The sequence below is a fragment of the Mus caroli genome, unplaced genomic scaffold, assembly GCF_978045245.1.
Source record: "Mus caroli unplaced genomic scaffold, Mus_caroli_1 scaffold_2, whole genome shotgun sequence".
In the NCBI taxonomy this organism is placed as follows: Eukaryota; Metazoa; Chordata; class Mammalia; order Rodentia; family Muridae; genus Mus; species Mus caroli.
Genome location: NW_028227257.1, coordinates 35433074 through 35460891, shown reverse-complemented (window position 1 = coordinate 35460891; position 27818 = coordinate 35433074). Strand labels below are relative to the sequence as shown.

The 27818-nt window shown below is 42.8% G+C and overlaps 1 protein-coding gene across 5 annotated transcripts in view; it reads right to left on the bottom strand.

Annotated features, from left to right (window-relative positions):
• The window catches only part of Dzank1 (double zinc ribbon and ankyrin repeat domains 1), a 57890-nt gene extending 30246 nt beyond the window's left edge, over positions 1-27644 (bottom strand). For 4 of the 5 annotated variants that reach the window (XM_021155837.3, XM_029474517.2, XM_021155838.3 and 1 more), the window contains exons 1-10: positions 27488-27643; positions 25807-25923; positions 22496-22649; positions 13216-13330; positions 11299-11395; positions 9870-9994; positions 6116-6201; positions 4327-4444; positions 2899-3012; positions 1393-1485 (exon numbers count right to left, since the gene is read on the bottom strand). In XM_021155837.3, coding sequence (XP_021011496.1) covers positions 1393-1485; positions 2899-3012; positions 4327-4444; positions 6116-6201; positions 9870-9994; positions 11299-11395; positions 13216-13330; positions 22496-22649; positions 25807-25915 — 1011 coding nt within the window. In that variant the 5' untranslated portion in view covers positions 25916-25923; positions 27488-27643. Of the gene's footprint in view, positions 1-1392; positions 1486-2898; positions 3013-4326; positions 4445-6115; positions 6202-9869; positions 9995-11298; positions 11396-13215; positions 13331-22495; positions 22650-25806; positions 25924-27487 lie in introns of all 5 variants that reach the window. The other variant, XM_029474516.2, reaches the window with a different exon arrangement.
• Between the last annotated feature and the right edge of the window lie 174 nt (positions 27645-27818).

Below are 27818 nucleotides of genomic sequence, written 5' to 3'. Positions count from 1 at the left end.
TGATTTTGTGTTTCATAATGGTCTTTCTCCTCTCTCTGTATGTCTTACTTCTCCACTAACATCAACTGTTGGGGCCATGCAGAAGGAAGACAGAGCAGCTTTAGAACTCTCGGAATTCGGCCCACTGGTTAGCATAGCCGAGATGGGTGAGCCTTGGGAGGCAGAGCCCTGATGACCATGTGTCCTGAGGACTTCATGCTCTTATGGCGTTCTGCTCTGCTTGTTGCCCTCCCAGTCATCTCATCCCTCCCAATCTATGCCTGTGGGAAAATTCTAAGGGGGTGTCCAGCCCCTCACTGGGAAGTGTCGTTGGCATTTACAATAACAGACACTGATCTTTTCCAAGTATTGCTGCTGCTGCAGATTAATGATTCAACAACCACCCTTAAGAAGAAGGCAGAGCTGTAGATTGTTGGTGAAGTTAACATGTTTTTGTTAGTGGCTTCGATATAGAAAATCTTGGGGAATAATTTAAAGTTCGGAGAGGCACACTCTTGATAGTTGAGTGTGGGAGTTTTGAGGTCAGGGCAGAAGAGCAATGGCAGCCTGACTAGCACTAGCTCCTGTGACGTTCTTCCTAAAGCTGGGCTGGTGAGCAAGGCGACGGTTAGTTAGGGGTACCCGTCTTTCCCCTCTCCTTCCTGATAGGACTTAATAAAACGGTGCTAATGGGTTATGTGCACCTGGAGGATTTAAAGTACAAGAGTCTGGTTTTTATTTAAAAGCTTAGATTTGTGATTTTCTTAAGATTTTGATGAGTGTATTCTTTAAGATAAATAATAAGATGACTGATCTTTTCTTCGTAACTGCAAATTACAGCCTGCCAGGGAGAGAACTGCCTGAGAAGATACCCTGCCTGCTTACACTTTGTTAACCTATGACAAGTTACTTAAACATAAATGTACGTGGGGCCTTGGGAATAATTTGGGGTTTTTTCACCTGTAATATGTAAAACATTTAGTCATGAAAGGGTATTGGGGACATGCTGGGCTTTTTTAACCTATACTCTTTGTAATCATTCACTTGAAGAAAAATAGGATGAAACCACACTGTAATTTTTATATTGTCTTAAACATTTTTCTGGAATATATAAGCTATGGCAGAAAAAATAAAGTTGCTGGAGCTTGTCGGAGCCTTGCTTCATCTACCAAGGTATTGTGTGTGTGTGTGCACGTGAGTGTGTGTGTGCACGTGAGTGTGTGTGTGCACTTGTTTTCACCCTTCTCGATGGTCCTAGACAATTCAGTTTTGTTCCCTCAGGGAAAAGCCTGCTGAGTGATTAATCACCGACTGCAGCTTTCTTCCTTAGTGTACCTGCCTGTCAAAGCTTATTTCAGCAAACAAAACTTAGAGGCTACCACAGATAGGACATTCACACTGCAGTCCACCTACCTCTTGTGTTGGAGGCAGGGGCCCCTCACAGGTGACACAGTATCTCAGATGAGCAGGATTCCCAGTGCCACAGGTGCGACAGATTACCCTCTCCTTGACAACAGGGAATTACAAAGAGAATGAGCAACGGCAGGGTGGAGATGCCCCACAGTCCTGGTGGTGAACTACTGGTATTACTGCACCCAGTCAGGAATACTACATTGGTCTGGGGATTATTGAAAACATTATCATTGTCTGGCACTATGCCAGACAACTGAACACAGTTTTAAAAGAGACAGGACTGCAAGCAAGCAAACAAATGGAAAACAGTATGCACTTGGTTTGAGGAAGACAATTTGAAATTTTACAGTGATTATGTTCCCATCTCTGGTACGGGAAAGCCAACAGTCAACAGGCTCTGTACTTCATTAGCCTACAGTGGAAAGAGAAAGACCCGAGACCAGCCGAAGCTCAGTCTGGACTTATACGTCTTTTGGGTCCCAAGACTTTATGCTAACTAGGAATGTAGGTTTGTTCTGTAGGTATTGACTTACATAGAATTTGAAGACGTGACTGTCAAAAGAAAATACTAATGCAGCTTCCCAAGTTAATTCACAATAGAAGATTCAATGTAGAAATAGAGATGATAGAACTAGATGGAGCTAGAAATGAGGGGAGAGGGGTGGGAAGCTGTGATTGCTAATAAGATTAGTACGACTAAAGGGAAATCCTCACACTTTACAGTTTGCCCTGGGATATTGGAAGATGCCTACAGGGCAAGACCCCACTCATGGAAGGTTGCAGTTTGGAAAATGCAAATTGATTGGAAACAACGGCACCACTGCTTAGGCAGTGTTCTGCAGGTTCAGCGGCCAAGGAGCTCAGACTCAACGAGTTGGCAGCAGGCCAGTTTATCTGGAGATGGCCGCAGAGTTAGTTAGTGTCCTCACTCTCAAGGACTGGTTTTGCAGCCATAAAAGATGCAATGATGAAGAATCGTGAAAGCTTGCGTCCACGTTTCAGAAAGCTAAAGGACAGGCCATGTGTAGCAAGGGCGGGTTCCTATGAAGAGTTCCAAGAAGCCACCGCACAAAGGTGGTGAATCCTAACGCGCAATGGAGATGCCAGGATGTGAGTAGTTCTAACCACTCCGTTTCTACAGACAGGAAGCAGATGGAGCAAACAAAAACACAAAGCCACTTTCGGTGAACAATTCTAAGTCAGTCAAAATTAGCCACAGTTTGGAAGTCTGAATATTTAGCTAAAGCATTTTCTAAATTAGCTGTATTGCAATTTATCCTCAGTTTGTTTGGGGGAATATGCATAGGCTTCTTTCTCCCTTACAGATCCTATTGGCAGTTATATATTTGGGCCAGTATGCCTTTCTAAGAATCAGATTGGGTGTGTCTACAAGACATTAGTTTACTATCATTAGTCCATTCCACCAGCTGAAGACAGACACATAATTACTCAGACATTACTTTCTGCGTATCTCATTCACGTTTCCAGAGAATCACACTTCCTTACCTTTAAGTAGAGGCTGGCCTGTGGCCGAAGCTGTGGAGCAAGAGGAGCTTCGCACACCACACAGATGGGGGTGTTCATGGGAACCATACTGCCACATTCTGCACACAGGCCCATCTGCTCAAAGGAAAAGGTCGGGTTTCGGGTTTGCCTTGGGAGGGGAAGGCTGGCAGGACTTAGTTCCTAAGGCTGGATTTGCTTTTGGAAGCAGTTGAAATAATTTCCTTTCCTATGATTTTATCTCCCTGAAGTGTAAAAACCTGTTTACTCTAAAATGTGAACCATAAGCCAAAGGAGAGCAAAGACCAAAGCTTCCCAGGAAATGCCAGTCTGCACAAGAGCACAGGTTCCTCCAGGCCGCTCCCCTGCTCCCTCTCTGGGCAGGGGCTCCTTCAGCTCAGGGCGGGCTGAGAACAGCAGTGCTGCTGTGGCTGCTATTGCAGGAGTCTGCCTTGTTTGAAACATTGTTAAGATGTCTATGTCAGTGGCCAATAGAGAGGACCAGTGCTTCATGGTAATCAATGGCCAGGTGAAGTGCCCAAGGAATCCTGTTTGTTACTGTTGGTTTTATTACATTGTGAGTAGATTCTTTTGCTTTTATTATTTCTATTTTAACTTCTGAAAAAAGAATGTGTGTGTGTGTTGGGGATAGAGAGGGTTGGGAGAGACATAGGTGTAATGCTCATATATGAGGTTCTCAAAAATATTAAAATGCGTGTGTGTTCATGTATGTGCAGGTGCACACATATGTACAGGTTTGTCTGTGTGGAGGTCAGACGATAACTTCAGGTGTCATCATCAGGAATGCTGTCCAGTTCCTTTGTGACGGGGGTTTCTCATTGCTAGGTCTGTAGCCCCAGGGCTGGCCAGCGAGCAGTTGTGGAGGACTGAACTCAGGTCCTTGTGCTTGCAAGTCAAGCGGCACCTCACTGAATGGGCTGTTCTCCCTGCCAGAGGCCCAGATTTTAACAGGTAATCCAACTGCAGTGCCGCCATACATTCTCAGTGTGCCCAGGCATCCACACATCTCTGCTTGCATTGCAGGTGAAAGTAGGCTCAATATGAGGCAAAGCTCAGGCAACCCTGAAGACCGCCTTAGGCTTTATATTCTGTCCAGTTCACACAAACCTCTCTCAGCGAAGCCTTACTAGCTCGAGGTACTTGAAAACAGTTTCGGGCCAACCTTGTCCCATAAAACTGTGAGATTTTAGTCTGTTTCTCAGTCTGTCTTCTCCCAGGCCACACTAAGGAAATCCTGTTGCAAGTGTGTTTTTCTATTCTTAAGAAGGACTAGGTAGGAAGACATCAATGTGTTTAAAATTCTTTCAGTGAGTGTTTCTGTGTGTGGCTCATGTGATGGGCCATTGTCACGGCTACCTATATAGGTCACATAAACCAGAAAGAAATGTTTCTAAACCTTCTGCAGCTTACCTGAGCCCCTTCTGGGGGTGGAAGACGATAGCCAAATATGGGTGGGACAGGAGCTCCACATTCGTGACAGAAGCGAGCAAATGGATCAGATGGACGGGAAGCCAGACAGTGGGCACACCTACAATAAAACAGGTTTGCATTAATCCACAAAGGCCTACACTAACATTCATATATATCCAATGGGTGCATTACCTCCTGACCCCTCAAGGACTACTAGTAAAAGGCTTGCTGGGAGGACAGTTTTATCAGTGATGTACCCATGAAGCAGTAGCCCATGAGTATGCAAGCAAACCTAATTAAAGTACACAAGCATGCATATGCGCGGGTGCACACACACACACACACACCATCAAAGGGGAACTTCTTGAAAATGTGTGTGTTTGTGTATAGGTGTGTGTGAGTGTTTGTTTATGTGTGTGTAAAAGATTCCTATTATTAACTATGAGGGAAGTATAAATTAGAATCAGAATGATATACCACTAGAATATCACTAGAATGTTCACAAGTACGAAGTGTTGGTAAAAATGTAAAAACAGGAATTCCTTTTCACTGCTGAGGTGAATAGATGCAGTATCTCTCCTTTGGAAACAACTGGATCTGACCCTGTCATTCTCCTTACAGATATCTACCATAGATGACATGGGAGCTGATGTACACATAGTAACGTGTAGATAAATGCCCACTTTAGTTTTTCAGTGTGACTTGCTAGCCAAATACTGGGAGGAGCCTGTGCCCTCACAATTGAACGGATAAGAGAACTGTAGTGTGTCCATTCAATAGAAGGTGCAATGTGCAAAGTGCTCCTCAGTAAAAGAAGTAGATATTTGATGTCAGCTACATGTAAGACTCACAAAAACCAATTCTGCTGCATCAATCAAGCCTGGAGAGTGGGGAAGAGTGCATGCTGCTGTATTACAGTGCGTATGGAATCGATGTAATCCAAGCTAGAGTGGCAAGAACTAGATCAACAGCTGACCAGATGGGGCAGGCTGGAGGGGACAATGCTGGGATAAACATGCTCATTCCTGTGCCCGTAGTGTTCGTTTCACATACATATGTCAATCACACTCTTCACAGATAAGACATTTCCGTGCGTGTCAGCCTTGTTTTTCTTTTCAAATTCTCTGTACTTTAAATTTTTATTTTTCGTGTATGAATGTTTTGCCTGTAATACAGGCCCATGCCTACAGAGGCTAGAAGAGGGTGTTGCATCTCCTGGGAGTGGAGTTATTGATAGTTGTGAGCCACCATGTGGGGGCTGGGGATTAAACCCTGGGTTTGTTTTTGTTTTTGTTTTTTTGTTTTTTCAAGACAGGGTTTCTCTGTATAGCCCTGGCTGTCCTGGCATTCACTTTGTAGACCAGGCTGGCCTCGAACTCAGAAATCCGCCTGCCTCTGCCTCCCAAGTTCTGGGATTAAAGGCGTGCACCACCACCACCCAGCTTAAACTCAGGTTCTTTGGAAGAGAAGCTAGTGCTCTTAACCACTAAGCCATCTCTCTAGTCCTGGCTTCTTTTTCCCAATTATGTATTCTTAAAACTCTAAAAAATTTCTAGGCATGGTAAATACCAACACTCAGGAGTCTGAGGCAGGAGGATTGTTTTAAGTTTGAGGCCAACCTCGACTGCATAGCAAGTGCCAGACCAGGTCCACATGGCAAGTCCCTGTCTTAACAGATTTAATTATTGAAACTAGGGATGAGCGAAGACAGTGTTCTCTTTCATTTTTATCTCATAGGCTATGTGTAACTTTGAGGGCTCTGTGACAGAGCAGAGAAGGAGATACATACTTGAGGAAGTCTGTCTCCCTCTGGATCCTCATGATCTCGGTGCTCGTCAGACTCTTCTGGCCAGTTATGTGTGCAAAGCCAGGAGACTAAAAGGAAGAAGAAAGGCAGAGGTAGAGACAAATGCACAGTCCATATAACATGGTAAAGGCTGTAGGACAGGAAAAGTCCATTCAAAATTCATTTGCCAACATTCATGTTTTAAAACTATCGTAGGGAAAAGTCTTTGTACTTATCACTCTGAAATCAACATAATAATTTTAATTGCTTTCTAAATATGTATATTTTATTTATAATAAAATGTAAATATGTATATTTTATTTATAATAAGAGTTTAAAAAAGAAGGTATCTGAATTTACTATTAGACATCTCATATTTTACAACTGGAAGATTAAGTTGGAACCCATTTGCCTTAAGGTTACTATCTCTAGAAAACTCAAAAGACTCACTTATACAAGTAGGTTATTTGAAATTTTTTTTGTTTGGTGCAGAGAGAAGGTCAAAAAACAAAATATCACATGGTCCCTGTCCCTAAAGCACATCATATCTGTACAAAATAAGTGAAATCTATGAACCTAGCAAGATAACAGACTTCTGCTGTGTTCCATGGGAATCTAGAAGAGAGAACAGTCACACTTGCAGATTCCCTGGGAGAAGGGATTCTTGGAAGTGGTAACAATCTAGATGGGCATGGGAAATCAGCGGAAAGTGTGTACACACAGAAAACAAAAGGAATCCACAGGAGGGAAACACACAGGTACCATGGCAGGGCAATGCATGGCTCATCCTGGGATGCATATGGCCAGATGTGGACTACAGGATGGGACAGAAAGGATGCCCAAAAAAGAAAGATGAAGGGGAGAAGCTAGCCACACTACTACTGATGGTAAAATGCACTGGCATATGGCAGCCACTACCTCCTCGACATTCACAGTAACACTATGAGTTGTGCTATTCCATGCCCATTTCATTGTATCTTTGTAATATTTTGAGATAGGGTCTTGCTATGTTGGCCATGTTTTCCTCCTGTCTCAGCCTCCAAAACCAATGATTAAAGACGTAAACCACCACACTGATCACATAGCATCTTATTTGGATAAATCAATCTTTCAAAAAAAGTTATCAAAAGAGCAAAAATAACTCCTGTTCCCTAGGTTAAGCAATTGTTTGTCAACATTTTCTGCATATACCGTTATTCTCTTTGAGTCACATGAAAATAAGCTGTAAGCAGGATTTCCCTTTGCCCTAAGTAGCTGAGTGTGCATTTCCCAAGAACAACTGTACACACACCGAAGTCAGCAGTTATGGGTGATGCTGTTTTCTCATTCACCGATTCACACTCAGACTCTGCTGGTTGTGCCAATGGTGTCCTGGCATTGTTTTCCTGGTCTGGGCTCTGATCGAATATCATGGTTTGCATCTAGTTGTTATGTCCACTTTGTCGCCTGTAATGTGAAGTGCTTCCTCAGTCTTCCTTCCATCTCTCTTCCCCTTCCTTCCTTTCTTCCTTCCTTCTTCCTTCCCTCCCTCCCTCCTTTCTTCCTCCCCTTTTTCCTTCCTATCTTTCTTGTTGTTTTTTGTTTTTGTTTGAGACAGGGTTTCTCTGTGTAGCTCTGCTTATCTTAGAACTTGATTTGTAGACAAGCCTGGCCTTGGACTCTGAGATATCTTCCTGCCTCTGCCTCCCGAGTGCTAGGACACAGGCATGTGCCACCACTGCTCAGCTTCTTCATCTTCCTTGCCTTGAACGTTTTTAAGGAGCAATAGGTCAGCCAGGTATCAGTGGTTCATGCCTGCAATCCCAGCATTCGAGAGGCAGAATCTATCACCTGTGATACCTCCATACATAAAACAATTGAGAACTAGGCCATGGTTTGGAGACTGGGGAGAGGGGATGTTACATGACATGGGATGGAAGGAGGAAGGGGAAGGGGCTGTGAGGTGGTTATGTTTAAATTTAAAAAGAAAAAAGGCATATGCAAGAGGATCGCCACAAACTTGAGGCCAGCCTGCATAGTTTCAGACCTGCCAGGACTATATTGTGAGATTCTAAGAACAAAACAAAAAGAATATGACAGTTTCCTCATAGCAATCATAGGGTATGGCATGACCATGGAATCTGGTTTTGTCTCATATTCCTGTGACTGGATTCAGGCATGGATCTGGGACACATCCCAGAGGAAGGCTGCTGTCAATACAGCACACGAGGGGTGACAGTACTCATTCTTGAGCAGCTGCTGAAGCTCAAAGCCATGTGACTTGAGTTCACATCAATATTGTGGGCACTAAAGCTTGGGATTTCAGACTTTCTTCTGAATGGGGAGCATTTAGAGTGATTTTGTTATTGTTGTGGGTGTTGGCTGTTGTTGTCTTAGTCAGGGTTTCTATTTCTGCACAATCATGACCAAGAAGCAAGTTGGGGAGGAAAGGGTTTATTCATCTTATACTTCCAAATTGCTGTTCATCACCAAAGGGATTAGGACTGGAACTCAAGCAGGTCAGAAAGCAGGAGCTGATGCAGAGGCCATGGAGGGATGTTTCTTACTGATTTGTTTCCCTTGGCTTGCTCAGCTTGCTTTCTTATAGAACCCAAGACTACCAGCCCAGAGATGGCACCACCCACAATGGGCCCTCCCCCGCCCTGATCACCAACTGAGAAAATGCCCCCACAGCTGGATCTCATGGAGGCACTTCCCCAACTGAAGCTCCTTTCTTTGTGCTAACTCCAGTCTGTGTCAAGTTGACACACAAAACCAGCCAGGACAGCTGTTATTGTTCTTTGCTTAATGTTTTTGTATTACATCAAACATGGCATTAACCAGAAGTCATAAACTGGTGGTCTATCAGTCTAATATTGTAAGACACTACATTTCATTTGGCCTATATACATATATATTTCCTCCCACACTGACTCGGGTTCTGGACTGAGTCTCAGATTTTAAGCTAGGTTAATAGACATGAAGATGCAGGTTTCTGGTTTTCATGCAAATTCATCAGGTGGCAATAGTGAACTGGAAGTCCTTGTCACTGGCTGGCTGTGGATGAAAATGACCACTGGCTAGCCCTGGCCTACCTAGTCAGAACCCTCAGACTTGGTAACCTCCCGCTAAAGGTAGCTGTCACGGATTATGTATCCTCTACTTTGCTGCCTGACCCTGAAATCAACGTTAGGCCAGAAAGATGGATATTTAAAATGCAGAGACAGAACCCATGCCTAGAGTCTGTGTTTTAAGGCTTGTGTGAGGGCTGAGAACATAGACTTCGAATGAACTTCTATGTGAGTCTGATCATGCAGGTGTAAGGGACCATCTTTGCGAACCACTGTGCTGCCCCACCACCCGGTTTGTCTTACGCATTCCATCACTGATTAAAGCTTTTTATGTGTAGCCAGGCAGTGGAGGATCATGCCTTTAATCCTGGTACTCAAAGGCAGAGAGGCTAGTGAACCTCTGAGTTCGTGGCCAGCCTGGTATACAGACTGAGTTCCAGGATGGCCAGGGCTACACAGAGAGACCCTGTCTCAAAAAAGAATTGGGTGGCTAGTCACTTGATTATTATTATTATTTTGCCTTAAGTCCCTATCAAAGGACAGCTCTATGAACAGGGAGGCTTTTCCCTTTGGACACAGTATTTCCAGAGCTGGGACACTGCTTGCAACATGACTAAACTTGGAAGGATGCTGTCTGAGAGCATACTGGGAAGCATTAAGATGTCTGAGGCATTCTGGCGACCCTAAGGAGTTTCCACTGATGTTACCTGGGCCTGGTGAGTAGGCAGTCGAGCACTCGCTCCCTCATGGTAGGCTGGGATTTCCAGTGGACTCTCTGCGAAGCGAAGATCTTTCAGAGTTTTAGGGTCTGCTCTTTCGCCTACCTTGAGGTCTATAATTATATTGAGAATATTGTTGTGCGATATCATTACCATACAAAACCGTACGAATATGTCCTCATAGCTAGAAACTTCCAGTAAAGGCCCACACCACGTTCTTTCCCTAGCAGCAAACACTGTAACGTCACCCTCCCCGAGTCAGTGACATAAAACTGAGAAAAATAATTGACCCAGTCTAAGAAAATAACCTTTCTTGGTGCATTCTGCAAATTCCATATCAAGCTAAGAAAACAGACCACACCAACTGCAAAGTTAGCAGGCAACATTATTTCATCAAGAAAGAAAGAAAGAAAGAAAGAAAGAAAGAAAGAAAGAAAGAAAGAAAGAAAGAAAGAGGAAGAAACCTGTGGCAGCCTCTTCTTTGCATGGCTATTGCTTATTTACTGAGGACTCCAGAACCTTTTGCTGTCTGAATTCATGTAAGACATTTACTTTTCTTAGAAGACACAAGCCACTTTGTTGTTGGTTTTTTCCCTCTCTTTTCTTTTCTTTTCTTTTCTTTTCTTTTCTTTTCTTTTCTTTTCTTTTCTTTTCTTTTCTTTTCTTTTCCTCTTCTCCTTTCCTTTCTTTCTTTCTTTCTTTCTTTCTTTCTTTCTTTCTTTCTTTCTTTCTTTCTTTCTCTTTCTTTCTTTCTTTCTTTCTTTCTTTCTTTCTTTTTTTTTTTTTTATAAAAGAAAGAAACAACCCCCCCCCAATACTAGTGTTGCCATTATTTGTGTGTAGGGTGCATGCATGCCACAGAGGACAACCTTTGAGAGTCAGTTGTCTCATTACACATGGGTTCCCAGGATTCTATCAGGCCAGCAGGTTTGCATGGCAAATGCTTTTACCTTACCTGATAATCTATTTTGCTGGTCTAGCAAGACAGAAAAAAGTGGGCTCATGTTTCAGCCATGTCCTGACACATTCTATCCACATGCACCTTTGTCGTTTCCAAAGTAACCAAACCTGAATTCATGTCCGATGCCGACCCTTCCTGTGCAGCTCAGTTTAGTTCAACTCTATTAAAACCCTGCTTTTGTTTAGATTTTACCCAAATAGTACCTATTCCCAAAACCCAGTGATTCTTTCTTTCTTTGCTAAGGTATCCCATGGTTCCTTCAATATAATTATTTAATAAATCAAATTTATCAGTCTGCTTGCTTATCTCTCATTGTTTTGATCTGTTAGCTAGAAAAAATAGAAAATCAAATTGTAGTGTGCCTTCCTGGTTTTCTTATTCCAACACAAGGAACAGAGAGCATGCAGAGAGCAAGCAGGAAGTCTGCTTAGTCGGCTTCCTTCTGCCTCACCATACCTGCAAGCCGTCTAAGGTTAACGTTCCAAGTTGATTTATTTTCAGCATTCTTATACTTCTTCCTTAGTTTTGGTCCGACAAACCCATTTTTTAATTCCTAGGAATGAAGAGATTACATTTACTTGATTTTATATATATCTAGCGTATGAAAATCAGAACTCATGGCAGAGACCACGTCCTGGGGAACACTTCTTACTTGAAAGGGATTATAGCAGTTTTTATAAAGCCATGTCTGTTTCCTTTGGAAACTCACAGCTTTCTGTCTGGATTACTCGGTGAGCCAGCATCTGGCTGGTAGGCCTCACCAGGTCAAGTAGTCAAGACAGGAGACAGGTTAGAGTGCAGGCATAGCGCTATTAGCAGAGAAAGTAATATCAGAGGGGAGGAAAAAAGAGTCAGAGGGAACAAACAGGGTGGGGTCAGACCAGAAAGACAAGTCTATGCTCGCCACATGCCCAGACAGCGCTCCAGACACTCTTCCCCCTGGTCTTTCTATTGTGGACTCTGTCCCTTCTATCTGATTCAGATCTGAGTCTCCCACGGCCCACTGATTGTCACTGTGATAATCATACTATAGGTGTAGTGGCTTTTTCTGGTTGTCAACCTGACTATATCTGGAATGAAGTACAATCCAGAATTGGAGGCTCACCAGTGATCCTAATCTGGAGGCTGGGAGATACAAGTTCTGATCTGGATCTTGGCATGGAGATCTTGAGGCATAATGGCTATAAATTCCAGAAGATTAAGACAGGGAGACCTCTGAGTTCAAGGTCATCTGGGATTAAAGGTGTGGTGGCACACACCTTTAATCTGGGCTACACCTTCTGCTGGAGACCTACATAAGGACATTGGAAGAAGGAAGAGTTACACTCTTTCTCTCCTTCGCCTGCTTGCCTTGTGGGACTGAGCAACTGCTAGATCCTTGGACTTCCATTCACAGCTGCTGTTGACCATTGTTGGGAATTGGACTGCAGACTGTAAGTTATCAACAAATTTCTCTAGTATATAGAGACTACCTGTAAGTCCTGGGACTCTAGAGAACCTGACTAATACGGTGGGTCTGCCTCATCTATGTTATCCACTACTCTGTCCCATACCATGTGCTCTGCTCTCAGGGCTACCACTGGGCTTAAGTAACACCTCACATACCTTCTCTGCCACTTTCAACAAGTACCCCATGGCTAAGACCTCTTGTTTGGTTGCCCACTCTCTGACCCTACTTCCTGGATCACTGGTGCCAGCAACTCAGGACTGATGTTTCAAACATCCTTCTTAGGTATACCAGATTAATTCTCCAAAGAAGTGCAGATGTGCAGCTTTTGTGGGGTGAAGACTTTAATAGAAGTCAATACACACTGCAAAGGTCTACTAGCCTGACTACTTCATTCTCCAAATATATACTTACTGCCCTCCCTTGCCTGCCCCTATACTATGTTATAAAGTATGGTAGGCCTGCTTACTGTTATCTTGACGCTTGCAAATGGAAAAGGTTGACAAGAAACCAAAAACTCACATGCTCAGATCACTTTACCCCCAGAGAAGGCATGATGCAGGGACAGAGAAGATGCAAAACAGCTTGTTTATCTGGAGTTTATGCAGAGTTCACAAACAAAGCACAAAAGGTGAGTGAACACAGAAACTAAACTGATTCTTGGGTGGCAGCCTAATGGTCTCCTTCGTCGATAGTCACTGCAGATACTTGAACACAGGCAGTGACAGTGCTGAGTCAGAATTCTGGTCTTAGAAGAAGGCTTAACCAAGTCTGGGAATGAGTAAAGATTCTTCACAATGGCTAATGCTGACCTTAATCATAAGGATCTGACTGTGAGTAGAAGTGTTGTAATGGAAGGAAAGGTTGAGCAAGAAAGGATGAAAAATATAGTGACAACCTGAGAACTCTTTGGCTTCATTACTTGCCTGCTTTGAGAACCCCTTGAGAGCATCTTCAACATTGTCTTCAGAAGAGACCATCTTCGGTGGTTCATAGTCCACCTGAAACACCTTTGTCACAATTCCACTCTGTCTGCAGTCTCTGAAAATCATATTTTTAAAAAGGAAAGAGTGTATTATACAAACATTCAAGGGAGAGGTAGCTAGCAGTTATGACACTGAAGTTCCTTAATGTACCCACTAAATGTGTGCTATTTTAAGCGGGAAAAGTTAAAATATACTTCCAGCTAAGAAGGTTTAGGGGGTGAGAGGTTGGGGTAATGCCAGCCTTCAGCAAGGGCTATGGTACTCTAGACCCTGCTCCTGCCCAGTGGTGTTCCTAGAGTCCCGGCCAGTGTGCACCCAGCGTTCCTTCTCACCTGCCTGGCTCCTGGCAGTGGCCTGAATGCTCAGTGTATTGGCCTCAGCTCTAAGGAGCTCAAGCCCACAGAAGTGGTTTGCATTTTTGGTACTGCTATTCTAGGTCTGCTCTGGGTCTTCAAGAACATTCCTGGAATCTAGGCATAGAGGTACATGTTTGTAATCTCAGCATCAGAAGGCTGGGTAAGAAGATCCTTCCAAGGTCAAGACCAGACAGAGCAATATGGCAAGTCCCTGTCTCAAAAACAAACAATTTCCAAGAGACATATATAGTCCCTCGGCTTTCCCCTTCTGTCAGCCCTATGTGACCTGCAGAAGCTCTCCTATAATCCAATGATAAAAATAAACACAACATGGACTGGAGAGAAGGCTCAGTGGGTAACAGCACTGGCTGTTCCTCCAAAGGACCCGAATTAAATTTCCAGCACCCACATGGCAGCTTACAGTTGAATGTAATCCTAGCTCTAGGGGATCTGATGCCCTTCTCCTGGCCTCCAGGGGCACTGTATGCATGTGGTAAACAGGTAGGCAAAATACTTTAAACATGTAAAATAAAATAAAAATACAAACACTATCTACACTACAAGGGCACAGACAACTGATAGCTTAGTAATAGAAGGTCAACAGAAGTCTCTAATAAAAAAGGTTGAAGTGATTTTCTCAAAGGACCACAGTTGATTTTAAAATGGACCTGCTGTGAGGCATCTTGTAATTATTTCTGGTCCTTTTCTATTTACCTGACACTTATCATAAAATACATGGTATTTATATCCAAAATATACTTAAGTATTTATATTGAAAATGCTCAATGACCTCATTCTTGAGTCCCTTTTTAAAAATAAAGTAGCGTTCATTTCCATTACTGTCATTTTAATAACATGGATGAATCTAGGTTTGTGTGGGTGGATGCCCAGCTCTTGCAATCCTTGGACTGCTAGCATTCAGCACCCATGGATTTGAGTGCTGTTGCTGTCCTTCTTTGGTTCTCTACTGCTGGGATGAAACTCAAAGACCAACACAACTCGGGGAGAGGAATAGGCTTACTTGGCTGATAGTTTATACCCATCATTGAGGCAATTTAGGGCATGAGCTCAAGGCAGAAACCTGGAGGCAGGAATTTGAAGCAGAGATTGTGGAGGAATGCTGTATACTGGCTTGCTTCCCATGACATGCTCACCTACCCTTATACAACCCAGGACCTCCTGCTTGGGAGTAACACCACCCACAGTGGGCTGGGTGTGCCCTCACACATCAATCAGTGACTTGCCAAAGGTCAATATGATGGAGGGTCAAGTACACACACACACACACACACACCCCAACCCAAAACTAATCATCGCATAATGCATGTCACAAGGACATTATGTAAGGGTTCTGATTTCTCCACATATCAATGGCACTGGATATTGTCACTTGGTCATGTTCTCTGTAGTTACTTGCTTGAGACACTCCTTGTGTCTTAGAATATTGGTTGGCTACTACAACTAGAACCAAAATAATGACTGGGAAAAATAAAGGAGTACTAGGTGCAATGGTCCATACCTTTAGTCCCAGTACTTGGGAAGTAGAGACATGCTGATTTATGTGAGTTCAAGGCCAGCCTGGTCTACAAAGTGAGTTCCACCACAGCCAAGGCTACATAGAGAAACCTGTCTCAGAAAACAAACACCCAAAAGAACAAACCAACCACGAGTGACAAGTATAAGTAGGCAAAGATGGTATGCCGGTTTGAATGAGAATAACATCATAGGCCCATAGAGTCGGTCACTGGGGAGTGGCTCAATTTGAAAGATTAGATTGTGTGACCTTGTTGGAAGAAGAGTGTCACTGGGGGTGGGCCTTGAGGGTTCAAAAGCCCATACAAAGCCCAGAGTCTCTCAGTGCCTATCGAACAGGATATTGTTCTGAGCTACTGTGCCTGCATGCTTTCTACTAAGATGATAATGGACCAAACAAAGCTGTAAGCAAGCCCCCAGGTAAATGTTTTTGGGTTTTTTTTGGCTTTTTTGATAAGCGTTGGTTATGGTGTCTCTTCACAGCAATAGAACACTAAGACAAATGCTATAGAGTAGAAGTGTAGTAATGTTGACTGTTTATGGGATCTAGACTCACATAAGAAACAAGCCTCTGGCCATGTCTCTGAGATTGTCTCTATTGGGTTGAGATAAGTAGATCTACCCTCGATGTGGGCTGAGGTCCTGCACGTCAATAAAGAAACAAGTGAGGTGAGCTCTGGCATCCCCAACCCCCTGCCACCCTGCTTCCTGACTGCAGATGCAATGTGACCTGCTGTCTCATGATCCTGTCACCATGGATTCCCTTCCCTGAGGGACCCTCAAACTGCGAGCCAAAAGAAACCCTTGCTTCCTCTGTTGCTCTTGTCAGATATTTGTATCATAGCGCTAAGAAAAGTCATAGAGATATCATAGGGTCAACTTTCCATCTCGTTCTAGCATCCCTAGCATACTGCACTTGTCCTCATGACCCAACATGGTTGATACCCGCATTGCAGACTAGAGAAAGCATAGCCTACTTTGTCTCCCTTTAAAGACAGAGCCTGGAAGTTTCACATGTCGCTTCTACGTGAGCCACAGCATGGTGATATATCCAGACCTATCTCCAAGGAAGATCAGGAAATACCTATTAGGCAACCGTGTACCTGGCTAAAATTCACAGGTGCCATTCTTTTAGAAGGGAGAAGCAGATGTTGGGGGCAGGTAGACCCTCTGTCATATCACCCTCACAGTCTTGCAGTGTCTGTGGGATGGTTTAACTGCCACTATGAATTACTTGCTCTGGAAGTTCACAGTGGAACATAGCTTCCTGTTACTTTCTTCACATGCCTGTGCCTTGTGCATTACTCACAGACATGATTCAGGCTGATCTGCCTGGCACTCACCACTTCTGAACGTCAAGCACCCACTTTCTTTGTGTCCTTTGCTTGCCTTGTTATAGCCTTGGCTGTCTTGGAACTCACTCTGTAGACCAGGCTGGCCTTGAACTCAGAAATCCGCCTGCCTCTGCCTCCCAAGTGCTGGGATTAAAGGCATGCACCAACACGCCCGGCCATACATTTCTTTTTTTTTTTTTAAAGAATTATTTGTTTATTTTATGTGTATGAGTAAATTTCTTCAGACACACCTCTTCTTCAGAAGAGGGCATCAGATCCCATTACAGATGGCTTTGAACCACCATGTGGTTGCTGGGAATTGAACTCAGGACCTCTGGAAGAGCAGTCAGTGCTCTTAACCTCTGAGCCATCTCTCCAGCCCCCTAAATTTCTTTAAAAACATTTCTAAAGCCTTTGAAATTCTAGGCAAATAAATGTCTCCAAAGTCTTAAAATTCTTTATGTAAAATCATAAATATATGAACATCAATTCTAATATAGTGAGAAATATCTAACATAATATAGAGGTTTTAAGCTGTATTTTATTTTTTTTTGTTTTTTTTTTTTTTTTTTTTTTTTTTTTTTCGAGACAGGGTTTCTCTGTGTAGCCTTGGCTGTCCTGGAACTCACTCTGTAGACCAGGCTGGCCTCGAACTCAGAAATCCGCCTGCCTCTGCCTCCCGAGTGCTGGGATTAAAGGCGTGCGCCACCACGCCCGGCAAGCTGTATTTTATAAGGTAAAAACTCATAAGTATGAAGTTCATCTAAATAACAATATCTGAACTACAGTATTAATAACATAACAACACACTTGGCTTTCTATGTTTAGTGACTACCTCTATGTTTGGTGCCTGGAGGGACTCACATCACTTAAAACATGACCAAAGCTGTAGCTTCTGTCTCAATATTTGTAAGATGATCTATCCATGAACTGTGTTACTCACCTCAGTTGTCCTTATTAGCACGCTTCTCTGAGGTTCCTGAAGGGGCATTCAGACTCTACACTGAGGTCATACTAAAGTCACATTGCTTCTCAGCTACTTGTTCCAATCCTTTAAGGGCCCTGTTATCTCCCTACCACAGATAAACCTGTCCTTGGAGACCCAGCTAAGGCACTTTCCCACAGACTCTATTTAGCCTAGAACAGCCCCAAGATCAGCATAAGATGCATGACAGACAGCTTCCCCCAAGAGAATTAGGTTTGAGAATAGATTTATAAACCTTACTCACAGCGTAAAATGCCTTTGAAGCACCCATATACTTCTGTTAGGGCTCAGGATAGTGACTTTAAATATGTGTGTAGCAACATAAATTATACCCAGCAAAAATGCCATCTCTGGGTACCATTAGCTCCACAAATACTATCCTGTTACAGACCTTATTTAATCCTGACCTGGGGTTTCTACCCCACCCTTTAGTTCCCAAATAAAATACATATACAGCCTTTGTATTTGCAATAAGTTTTAAACAGTACAAGAGGTGGATAAACACCTACCATGCTATTCTCCTATTGGTAATCCCAAGTTAATATATTTTACTACTTACTATGTTTCATCTGGGCTGCTCTTAACTCCAAGTGGCCAGCCCTCAGGGCCACGTTTTTATGGCTCACCTAACCCATGGGGGCCTTCTCCTTCCTCCTCCTGCACCATCTTCTCCTTATGGTTCTCCTCCAACCCCAAACCCTCAAAACCTAAACTTCACCTGTCTCTTCTGCCCAGCTATTGGCTGTTGGCATCTTTATTTACCCATCAGAAATAAATTGAGGACAGGGTCACTGAGCATCTACGGGCAGACCCTCTCATCTTCGGGGCAAGCAGTCTTGGGGGCCCAATATTAGCATTAGAATATAAGCAGCATCAGGCCAACCCGATACACTATCCTTTCAATGAAATACCAGAATTAAAGACCTTGGGTATAGCACAGGTCATAACATGTCTTCCTAGAATGGGCAAGGCCCTGAGTTAATCTTCAGCATCACAAAACAGCATTTTCTGTATGACTACAGGGAAATTACAAAGCTCGATCAGTGGGAATTCACAATTTGGTTTGGGTTGAGTCTTCTCAGCCTATTGAAAACTATTAAAATTTGGGGCTAGATAATTCTTTTCCATAGGAGCCGTCCTCTGCATAATAAAGTGACCAGCTGCAAGTCTACCCATTACACACGAGATGCTAGTAGCAAATAAGACTCATAGTGGCAACCGAAATGTTTCTTTGTACATGTACACATGTAGTGTATGTATATGTTTACGTGAGGTGTGTGTGTGTGTGTGTGTGTGTGTGTGTAAGCTAGAGATGGGGTCAGGTATCTTCCTTTATCACTCTCCATTTCATTCATTTTATTTACTGCGTGTGCATAAGTACATACAACATAGGGAGTGGGAGACAATGGTCCACAGCATGCAGGAAGAGGTCGGAGGACAAGTTTCAGAAGTGGTTCTCTCTCTCCATCTTATTCTGAGGTCAGGTGTGGCTCCTGTGATTTCTGAGATATCTACCCCAGCCTACTTGGCCTGGAAGCTGCTGGCCAATTTACCTATCGTGGCCTTCTATCTCGCTGTCGGAGTACTGGGATTTCAAGTTATAATTTGGCACTCAACTTTTGATATGGATTCTGGAAATCAAACTCAATCATCATTCTTGTACCACAAGCATCTTTATCCAAACTCGTTTTGTAGAACAGGCTGGCCCCAAACGTAGAGATCCACCTACCTTTACCTTCCAACTGCTGAGATTAAAGGGATGTGCCACTAAGTCTGGCCTTTACTTTGTTTTCTTTAAGAGGAGTCGCTCATTGAACCTAGGACTCAGCTATTCAGCTATGCAGTCTGATCAGTGGCTACAGAGATCTGCCTGTGTCTACTGCCATTTACAGCCTGGGCTACAGGCACTTGTCTGGCTTTTAAATGGTTTCTAGGGCTCCAAACTCAGGTCTTGATGTTTGCACAGCTGGCATTTAACCCAATGAGTCCTCTTCGCAGTCCCCCAAAAGGTTTTCTGACATTACCGTATATGTCATGGGAGAAGTATTATGCCCAAAGAACCTTGATATTTGAAACATAAAAGAATTAACTCACATTTTATTCACCCAGCACACACTCTTGAATTCTAAGGCTTGAGTCAGATCTGAAATTCTAGTAGCCTCAGAAATGAGGACTAACATAAAGAAAATGAAAGTCAGAAGGCCACCTGATGAAGGTCACACTGACTACATGATTAAGTAGGATTAAAATCTTCAAATCTCTGTGGTGATAATCTTGTTGACTCAATTGGATTGAGAAAGGCCTAAAGGATTAGTAAGGTATACTCTTGGGATGTCTGTGTGCTATATCCTGACTTAATCGGCAGATCATCCCTTGACAATTCCGTATGATGGCCTTATTGGGCAACAGGGAAAGGCAGGAAGGACCTGTGGGGGAAGCAGGTCACTAGCAGGCACACCCACAGAGACTACAGCTTGCTCTGGTCCTTTCCTGTAGTCACATATCCTTTACTTCCTGTATTCCCATATTCTTTTTTCCTCTTCTGGTGGCCAGAAGGTGACTGTCTCTGTCTCTCTTCTACTCCTCCTTTCCCACCTTGATGGGGTGACATCTTTCAAACTATGACTCAAAATAAGTCTTCCCTTTTCATTTGTTCTCAGGTATTTGGGTCATAGTAATACAAAGTAGCCAGTACAGTTTCCACATCCTATGTTCTTTCTACAGGCTCAATGACTTCTCCCAGAGTTCTCTCTGTCTCTGCTGCCTGGGGACATGGTATTCAGGCCTCTTCACTACACTGCCTTCTGAACAGGGTCTCTGTACAAGCTTGCATCATGCCTTCTGGCTAGGAAGCTGATATTTTAAGGCAGTGTGCATGTGAGTGTGCATGTGCGTGTGCACGTGTGTGTGTGTGTGTGTGTGTGTGTGTGTGTGTGTGTAGGAACTACAGATGAAGGCCTGTGAGATATAGAGGAATCAGCCCTTAAAGTACTCATTTGCTCTCAAAGCTCTCAGTGGAATTCCGTTGTAGCAAGTTCTTTCCAGATGAAACATTCTATCTTGGAGGGAAATTTATTGTGACTTAGGCTATGAAAGGGAGGTGAAACATTCATCCCGCATGGCAGCTGATAAAACTCAGAAGGGTAAACAACTCAGTAGCTTCAGAGGTCCCCCAAACCAACTAGACTTACTAGGTTTAGTCCCTCCTTTCCCAGACTTTACATAAGAAGTAAGGACTGGGGAGAGATACTCTCAGATGAGCCAAGCTGCCCCAATGAGGCCTCAAACCAGCTAATACCAATGAGGCCTGAATACCATGTCCACAGGCAGCAGAGACAGAGAGAACTCTGGGAGAAGTCATTGAGCCTGTAGAAAGAACATAGGATGTGGAAACTGTACTGGCTACTTTGTGTTACCTGAAAGAGGCAGGGGCCAGCAGAGCTGCCTGGAAGAGATACTTTCTGACTCCGACATGTCAAGCTACTTGCAAGTTAGGTTTTAAAGTAGGCTGCAGGGATCCAACTTTTGTGGGCTGTAACCCATGCTAGGGTGAGCACTGAGTGATCCAGCTGTCATTTCTGTTGTTTTAAGTACCCCTCTCGTACACACTCATATTCTTGGGGGAAGCCCCATAAATCCTACTGTCTCACCAAGTTTGGTAGCAGCTGTACTTGGGTCTGTGTTTTGTCCCCATCTGGGGTGAGCAGATGCTTGTTCACATCCACTACTTTGTCACAAAACCCCACCCATAGTTCCAGTTTTTGTGCCTGCTTGGCTTAATATATTGTGGCCCCCACATAGGTCAGTGGTAGAGAAGAGAAACTGCATAATCACGTCCAACACAGGACAAAATATGTTGGTGATACAGGATGCTATTGATCCTAAGACTTTTAAAGAGGCAGAGGGTGAGTGGACCCTGGGATTAGATTGCCAGTGTGAGCTATCAATCGTTACCAACACCCTCCCCTTCCTAGCATGTTCCCAAGTTCTTTCCCCTTCTTGTCCAACTTGTTCAACTGTGTTCTTTCCATATTCTGATGTGAAATCAATTCTCTCCCCCCCCCCCATACACACAGACAGACAGACAGGCAGACACACAGAAAGGGGGCAAGTAAATAAGTAAATGAAGAAAATAATCAAGGCCAGACATAGTGATGTACACCTTTAGTCCCATCACTCTGGAGGCAGGCAGATCTCTGTGAATTTAAGACCAGCCTGGTCTACAGACTGAGTTTCAGGAGAGGCAAGGCTACACAGAAAAACCCTGTCTCAAAAAACAAAACCCAAATATAAATGAAAAAAAATCTTAAGAAAGAAAATGGGAGTGGGAAACAGATGATTTAGGGAAAAAGTGGCTAATGACCACCAAGTTGAAATGGAACTCTGAACAAGTTAAAATGAGGTTTGAACATCAGTTAAGTCAACAGGAGATGAAACAAATAGTGATGTCCCATCCCAGGGGATATAAGAACCATTCACTAACAGCACGTTCCTTAGTGCAAAAGGAAGCTCCTGAGAAAGCTCTTCCTCCCCAGAATTCCAATGTGGAATTTGAAATTAAATTATTATTAATATAGGCAACATTTATTGAGCTATAAACTTAAGATTTGTGGACTTTATGCCTCAATAAAATACAACATATATATATTTATATACACACACACACACATATATATATGTGTATATATATATACACACACATATATATATATATATATGCTGAAATTAGTGTAACTTTGTCATTAATGGCCTTCTGACACATTGATTCTCCCAAGAAGAACTGAATGAAATATAATGTAGCTGGGAATGGTGGCGCACGCCTTATCCCAGCACTCAGGAGGCAGAGGCAGGTAGATCTCTGAGTTCATGTCAACCTGGTCTGCAGAAAGAGTTCCAAGATAGCCAGGGCTATATAGAGAAACCTGTCTCTAAGAACAAAAGATAGCACATATATGTGTACCAATATTAGTGTGTTCTACTATGCTTGTTTGCCTACCATGCTCTTAACTTACTTAGAGACAGCAACAGCTTTAACTTGAATTTTTCCATCAGGCAGAGTAATAGGTTTTACATATTTAAATGTATTATTTTCACCAGAACCAACTTTCTTTAGGAAGTCAGGTTTGCTGCCATCCAGGGTGTAATATATGTTGACATCTGGGGTGTCTGAAAAAAATCCAGAATAGGAGAACCATAATTAACACTGAAATAACAAGTCCTTGTATACCTACTATAGTCTGTTAAAAAGAACACACACACACACACACACACACACACACACAGAGTAAGTGAATGATGATTCTGTTATCTGTGCGAACACAGTACTCTGCGTGAATGAGCTCACTTCATCTATTCATTTATATTACTACATTTGGTAGGTCCTAATTTGTACCCATTCTATTGGTGGCAACTGAGTAGCCAAGAGATTAAAGAACTTGATAGATAACAAAGGATTTCCAGCGCTCACATGGTTGCTCACAACTGTCTGTAACTCTAGCAGCTAGGAATCCAATGCCCTCCTCTCCAGTCTCAGTAGACACCAGGCATGTGATTCACAGGCATGCAATTAGGCAAAACAACCATGCATATAAAATAAAGATATAAATATTCTTAAGAAAGAAAATGGGAGTAGCAAAAAGATTTAGGAAAGGGAAAGTGACTAAGGATCTCCAAGTTGAAATGGCAGTAGCTTTGAATATCTTAATATGCACAAAATTAATTGACCTATTGACCTAATGCTCTGTGGTTTGACTTCTGCTGGGCTGGGTACACAGCCTACAATCCTGACCCACTGTGCTCTCTGTCTTCTAATAGGTATGAATTCAAATAGAAGACGGGTCAGTTTTAAGACAGCACAAACCGCATAGAAAGCAAAACTACTCATTTGGAGCATTTCTTCAGTATTTTATCCTCTCTCAGCAAATGATTCCCATACCTCTTAGAAATATTTAAAAACAACCCAGATGGATTCAAAATTCAAAAGGTTAATAATGGCTGTACAATGAGATGGCCTTCACACCAGATACCCATAGCATATCTTTGAAAAACTTTCATATCTATGCAAACATACACTTTATGTTTTATTTTCCCTTCTCTTTGTATACCAATTCTACGTCCTATCTCGCATATTTCTTTCTTCATAGAGCATATATTTGAAGGCACATAAATGGTAACCAATCATCCATCCAAATGTATTTTCGCAGACAGAAATGAAGTGCTTTCTAATAAACTAAACAGAAGAAAAGTTCTTTCCAGTGAGCAGATAATGGGGTGGGTAGAAGCCTATTTTCATTTATAGAAATGGTATTTTTATTTTCTTACCCATAGAAACGTTTTTTATATCCTTTGCCTATCATTCCTGTAATTATTAGCTTAAGGCCATGGTGAGAAGCGGTGGGTTCCATTATGACACTGTCCCATGAATTAACCCCTCTGTTGTCCTCTCCTGTTAGTCCCTCCCTCCCTGACTCCACGGCTTCCCTACCTTCTCCCAAAGGTTCCACCCCAACTGTCAGGTCTTTAAAGGATAAGGTTTAGATTCTGCACAGAGATTTTCAAATACATAGATTTGTGCATCCATTTGTTATTTTCTTTCTTTTAATTTTTATTTGTTAATTTTGCAGCAGTGGGGATTGAATCTAGGGCTCTAGTTACACTCACAAACTCTCTGCTGCTAAACTCCCTTTTTTCATCTCTCCTTCCCTCTCCTCCCTCATATATATGTGTGTGTGTGTCAATATGTCTAAGTCTTTTAATATAAATATTTGTTCATAGGTCTTATCTATAAAAGTTCTTTTTTTTTTTTGGTTTTACGAGACAGGGTTTCTCTGTATAGCCCTGGCTGTCCTGGAGCTCACTTTGTAGACCAGGCTGGCCTCGAACTCAGAAATCCACCTGCCTCTGCCTCCCGAGTGCTGGGATTAAAGGCGCGCGCCACCACGCCCGGCTGTCTATAAAAGTTCTTTAGACTGACATTTACATTACTAATATGCATAAACACATAGAAGCAGATTTAATATTAAGTGCTATCTACTACTTTGTTTCTGTAGTAGTTAAGATTTATTTTATTTAACATTGTTATAAGCTAATAGACACAATGTTGAATCAAATTCTCTCCTTTTATCTCCATAAGTACACATTTTGCCTCTATTTCGAGTACCCCAAAGGGTCTCATTAGGCAGCACAGATTGGCCTCAGATTCACAGTTCTGTCTTGGCCTCCCCAATGTTGGCTTTAGGGGCATGTTCCACATAACCACCTCTTTTGCCCATTGGCTTATTATTCTCTTTAGTATTGAACTGTGGGAACTCTTTATTTGACATTTAAATATGAGAGAATATAGAAACCCCTATCATTCATATAATCACATTTCAATAATAGCCCTACTTCTCCTAAGAGTTATAAGTTCATATGTTTAAATTATTAAACACTCTAGCCTTTCAGATAAAAGAGAACATGGTATAATATATAGCTTATTCTTCAAAAATCTTTGACTAAGGAGCCCAGAAGTACCTCTACAAATGCTGATAAATAATTTTTATATATTTAAACTATCAAAATTAAATAGATACATATATAATTGGAATCTAAACATCACAATACAAATATTTTATATATCTTATTTATGAAAATTCTTTAGATTGATTATATATAAGCATATAACAGATTTAATAGTAAGTTTTTTAATGAGCTAAGTCTTGCATGCCTCAGATGTAATACCCACTCAATATGGCAATGGATATATAACAGTATACAGTCACTCATTTAATCCTCCAAGCGGCTACAGGTGGTAGGTATGGTTGCCCATCTTAGCATGAGGACACTGACACTCAGAAATATTAACTAATGAGCCTAGGGCCAGCAAGGTTGTCAAACTGAAATTCAATATCTAACTGTTCGTAATGGAAGATCTGTATTTGCAGGTCAAATGTATTATTTCAGAAAAATAATAAGCATCCTGAGAAAGGTTGGGAACACAACTGGATATCTAACCTTGACTCAGGTGAATCAAAAGGGTGTTGCCACTACCGGTCTGTTTGTCTCCTGGCTGAAACAGGAGGATTGCTGCAAATTCAAGTTCAGCTGGGCTATATATTGAGTTCAAGGCTGATCTTGGCTACTACATTAGAGCGTGTCTCATGAAAAACAAACACATACACACCACTGTACAAACCATCAAAGAGTAACATTTTCAACATGTGGAAGATTTACCAATGTCTAAAGCCCCAATATAGAAAACATGCAAAGAGATCAGTCAGTAACACATGAACACAGACTATGGCAATGTTATTTCTAAATAATTCAAAATACATGGCTTTCCTACCGGATTTCATTTCCAAAAGAGTATTGGTATCAATTTCATGGTTAGCTTTTCCAGGTTGAGGCACTCGCAGTGGTATGATCTGAGGGGCACACACTGAGCCAGCAGTCATGTTCTCTCCTTATAGAAAAAATAGATTAAAAATTTCCATCATGAACCTATGCCTAAACATGAAAACTGCAGATTGCTACTTATTTTAAATGCATTAAAGCCTGAAGAGCATTACATTAATATGCCACCTACAGATAACGCCCAGTTCAATTAATGAAATTATTACATGTTGGCTGTATGCTTGCTCTTGACGTCTGGTGTTGGATATTCACCTAAACACTTTACATCTAATCAAGACAAACAGATGAATTCGCTAGGAGGCTGGAGCTGCTTTAAAAGGGCGGGTCCTCGGATGAGGCAGAGCAGAATCCACCTCTAATGCTCTGAGCTCAGTTCCCTTGAGATCATTCACTCTTCACTGCCTTCAGCCAGTGCGCGCGCACATGCACACACACACACACTCTCCTGACTTCAAGGCAACTCATTACATAAGGGGAGCAAGTAACTCTGCACGTAGCATGAATTACTTAGAGCCAAATCTTAAAAGAGGTTCTAAGCCCCCACAGTCTTACCTTTGCAAACCACTGCAGTATATTGTATTTTGGAAAATATACTGCAAAGACTGCAGAGCATCAGCTCTCAATAGAAAGGAAGTTGACATGGATATAAACCCACAACCATCATTTCCTATTAGCTCTGCTATTTTGTAAATAACTAGCAGGGCAGAAACCTTATGGGTCTTTTCTTTGAAGTGGGGAGGAGTCCTCTTAATCCAGTATTTGCAACTTGCACTGTTGCTTCAACGATTATGGCTACATAATTATTTAATTATAATGTACATATTCATCTCACTTTTATAATCAACATTTTGCATCCTCATGCCCCCCCTCCCCGCCCCGAGACAGGGTTTCTCCGTGTAACAGCCCAAGCTGTTATGGAGCTTGATCTGTAGACCAAGCTGGCCTCCAACTCACAGAGATCTACCTGCTTCTAACTCCCAAGTGCTGGGATTAAAGAGTAAGCCTGGCTTACAATTTTTCATGTAACAATTTGTTGTGCAATGGTGAGGTCATTTTTTTAAGTGGTAGTTGGAATTCTGATCATGTTGCTGTGAACATGTTTGCGTTTTGACATATCTTGCTCTGGAAAGCGAGATAATTAGAATTAAAAGACGAATTTAATGCCTTTTTGGATTCTTCCAGATTGAGGGCCAAGAATAAAAACTACGGGTATCTGACCCTTCAGAAATGACGCTGGATGTAGAGGGATTCGCCTACCTTCACATTTCCCTTCGAGTGAGAGTCAGTTAAAATAAAGATAGCTGAAAACTAGATTCTAAATAAACGCCGTTGGTTCGAGACTGAAGTGCTCACGGCTAGCTATTAGCTGCTCTTGGAAACCTGGGGTGGTCACTGGACCTCACAGGAAGGAGATAGAGATGGCTGATTCGCTAGGTCCACACCGCAGCCTGGTGTCAGTGTCATGCCACCAGCATCTCCCAACATCCTGCACCTGACCCATCTCCTCGCTGCCCAAACCAGGACCCAGACCCTGCGTCATGTCCTCGGCCTCGCGAGGCAGTCAGAGATGCCTAATTCCCTCCCAACCCAGTGAGAGATGCCCTTCTCCTCACCCTTCTCCAGCCTCAAGGACAGAGATAAGGACCCCCGACGCTGCACCGCCGCCGCCAACCCGTTGTCAGGTCTCTCACGGTCTCACCAAAGCTCCTCCGCTGCAGCTTGCGTTACCACAGACGCTGCGAACCGCGCCCCGCCCATCGGGAGCCGAGCAGATGATTGGCAGGGAAATCGACATCCTAGCAACCAGCCCCGCCCTTGTCTCTGGCTGCAGCCTCCGTCTGGTACCCGCCTCCAGATCCTTCTGCGACACTTTCTTGTAGGTGTCCAAGAATATGCCTTCTCAGCGGCTGGAAGAGGCTGAAGGGTGCGTACTGGAGCCAGAGG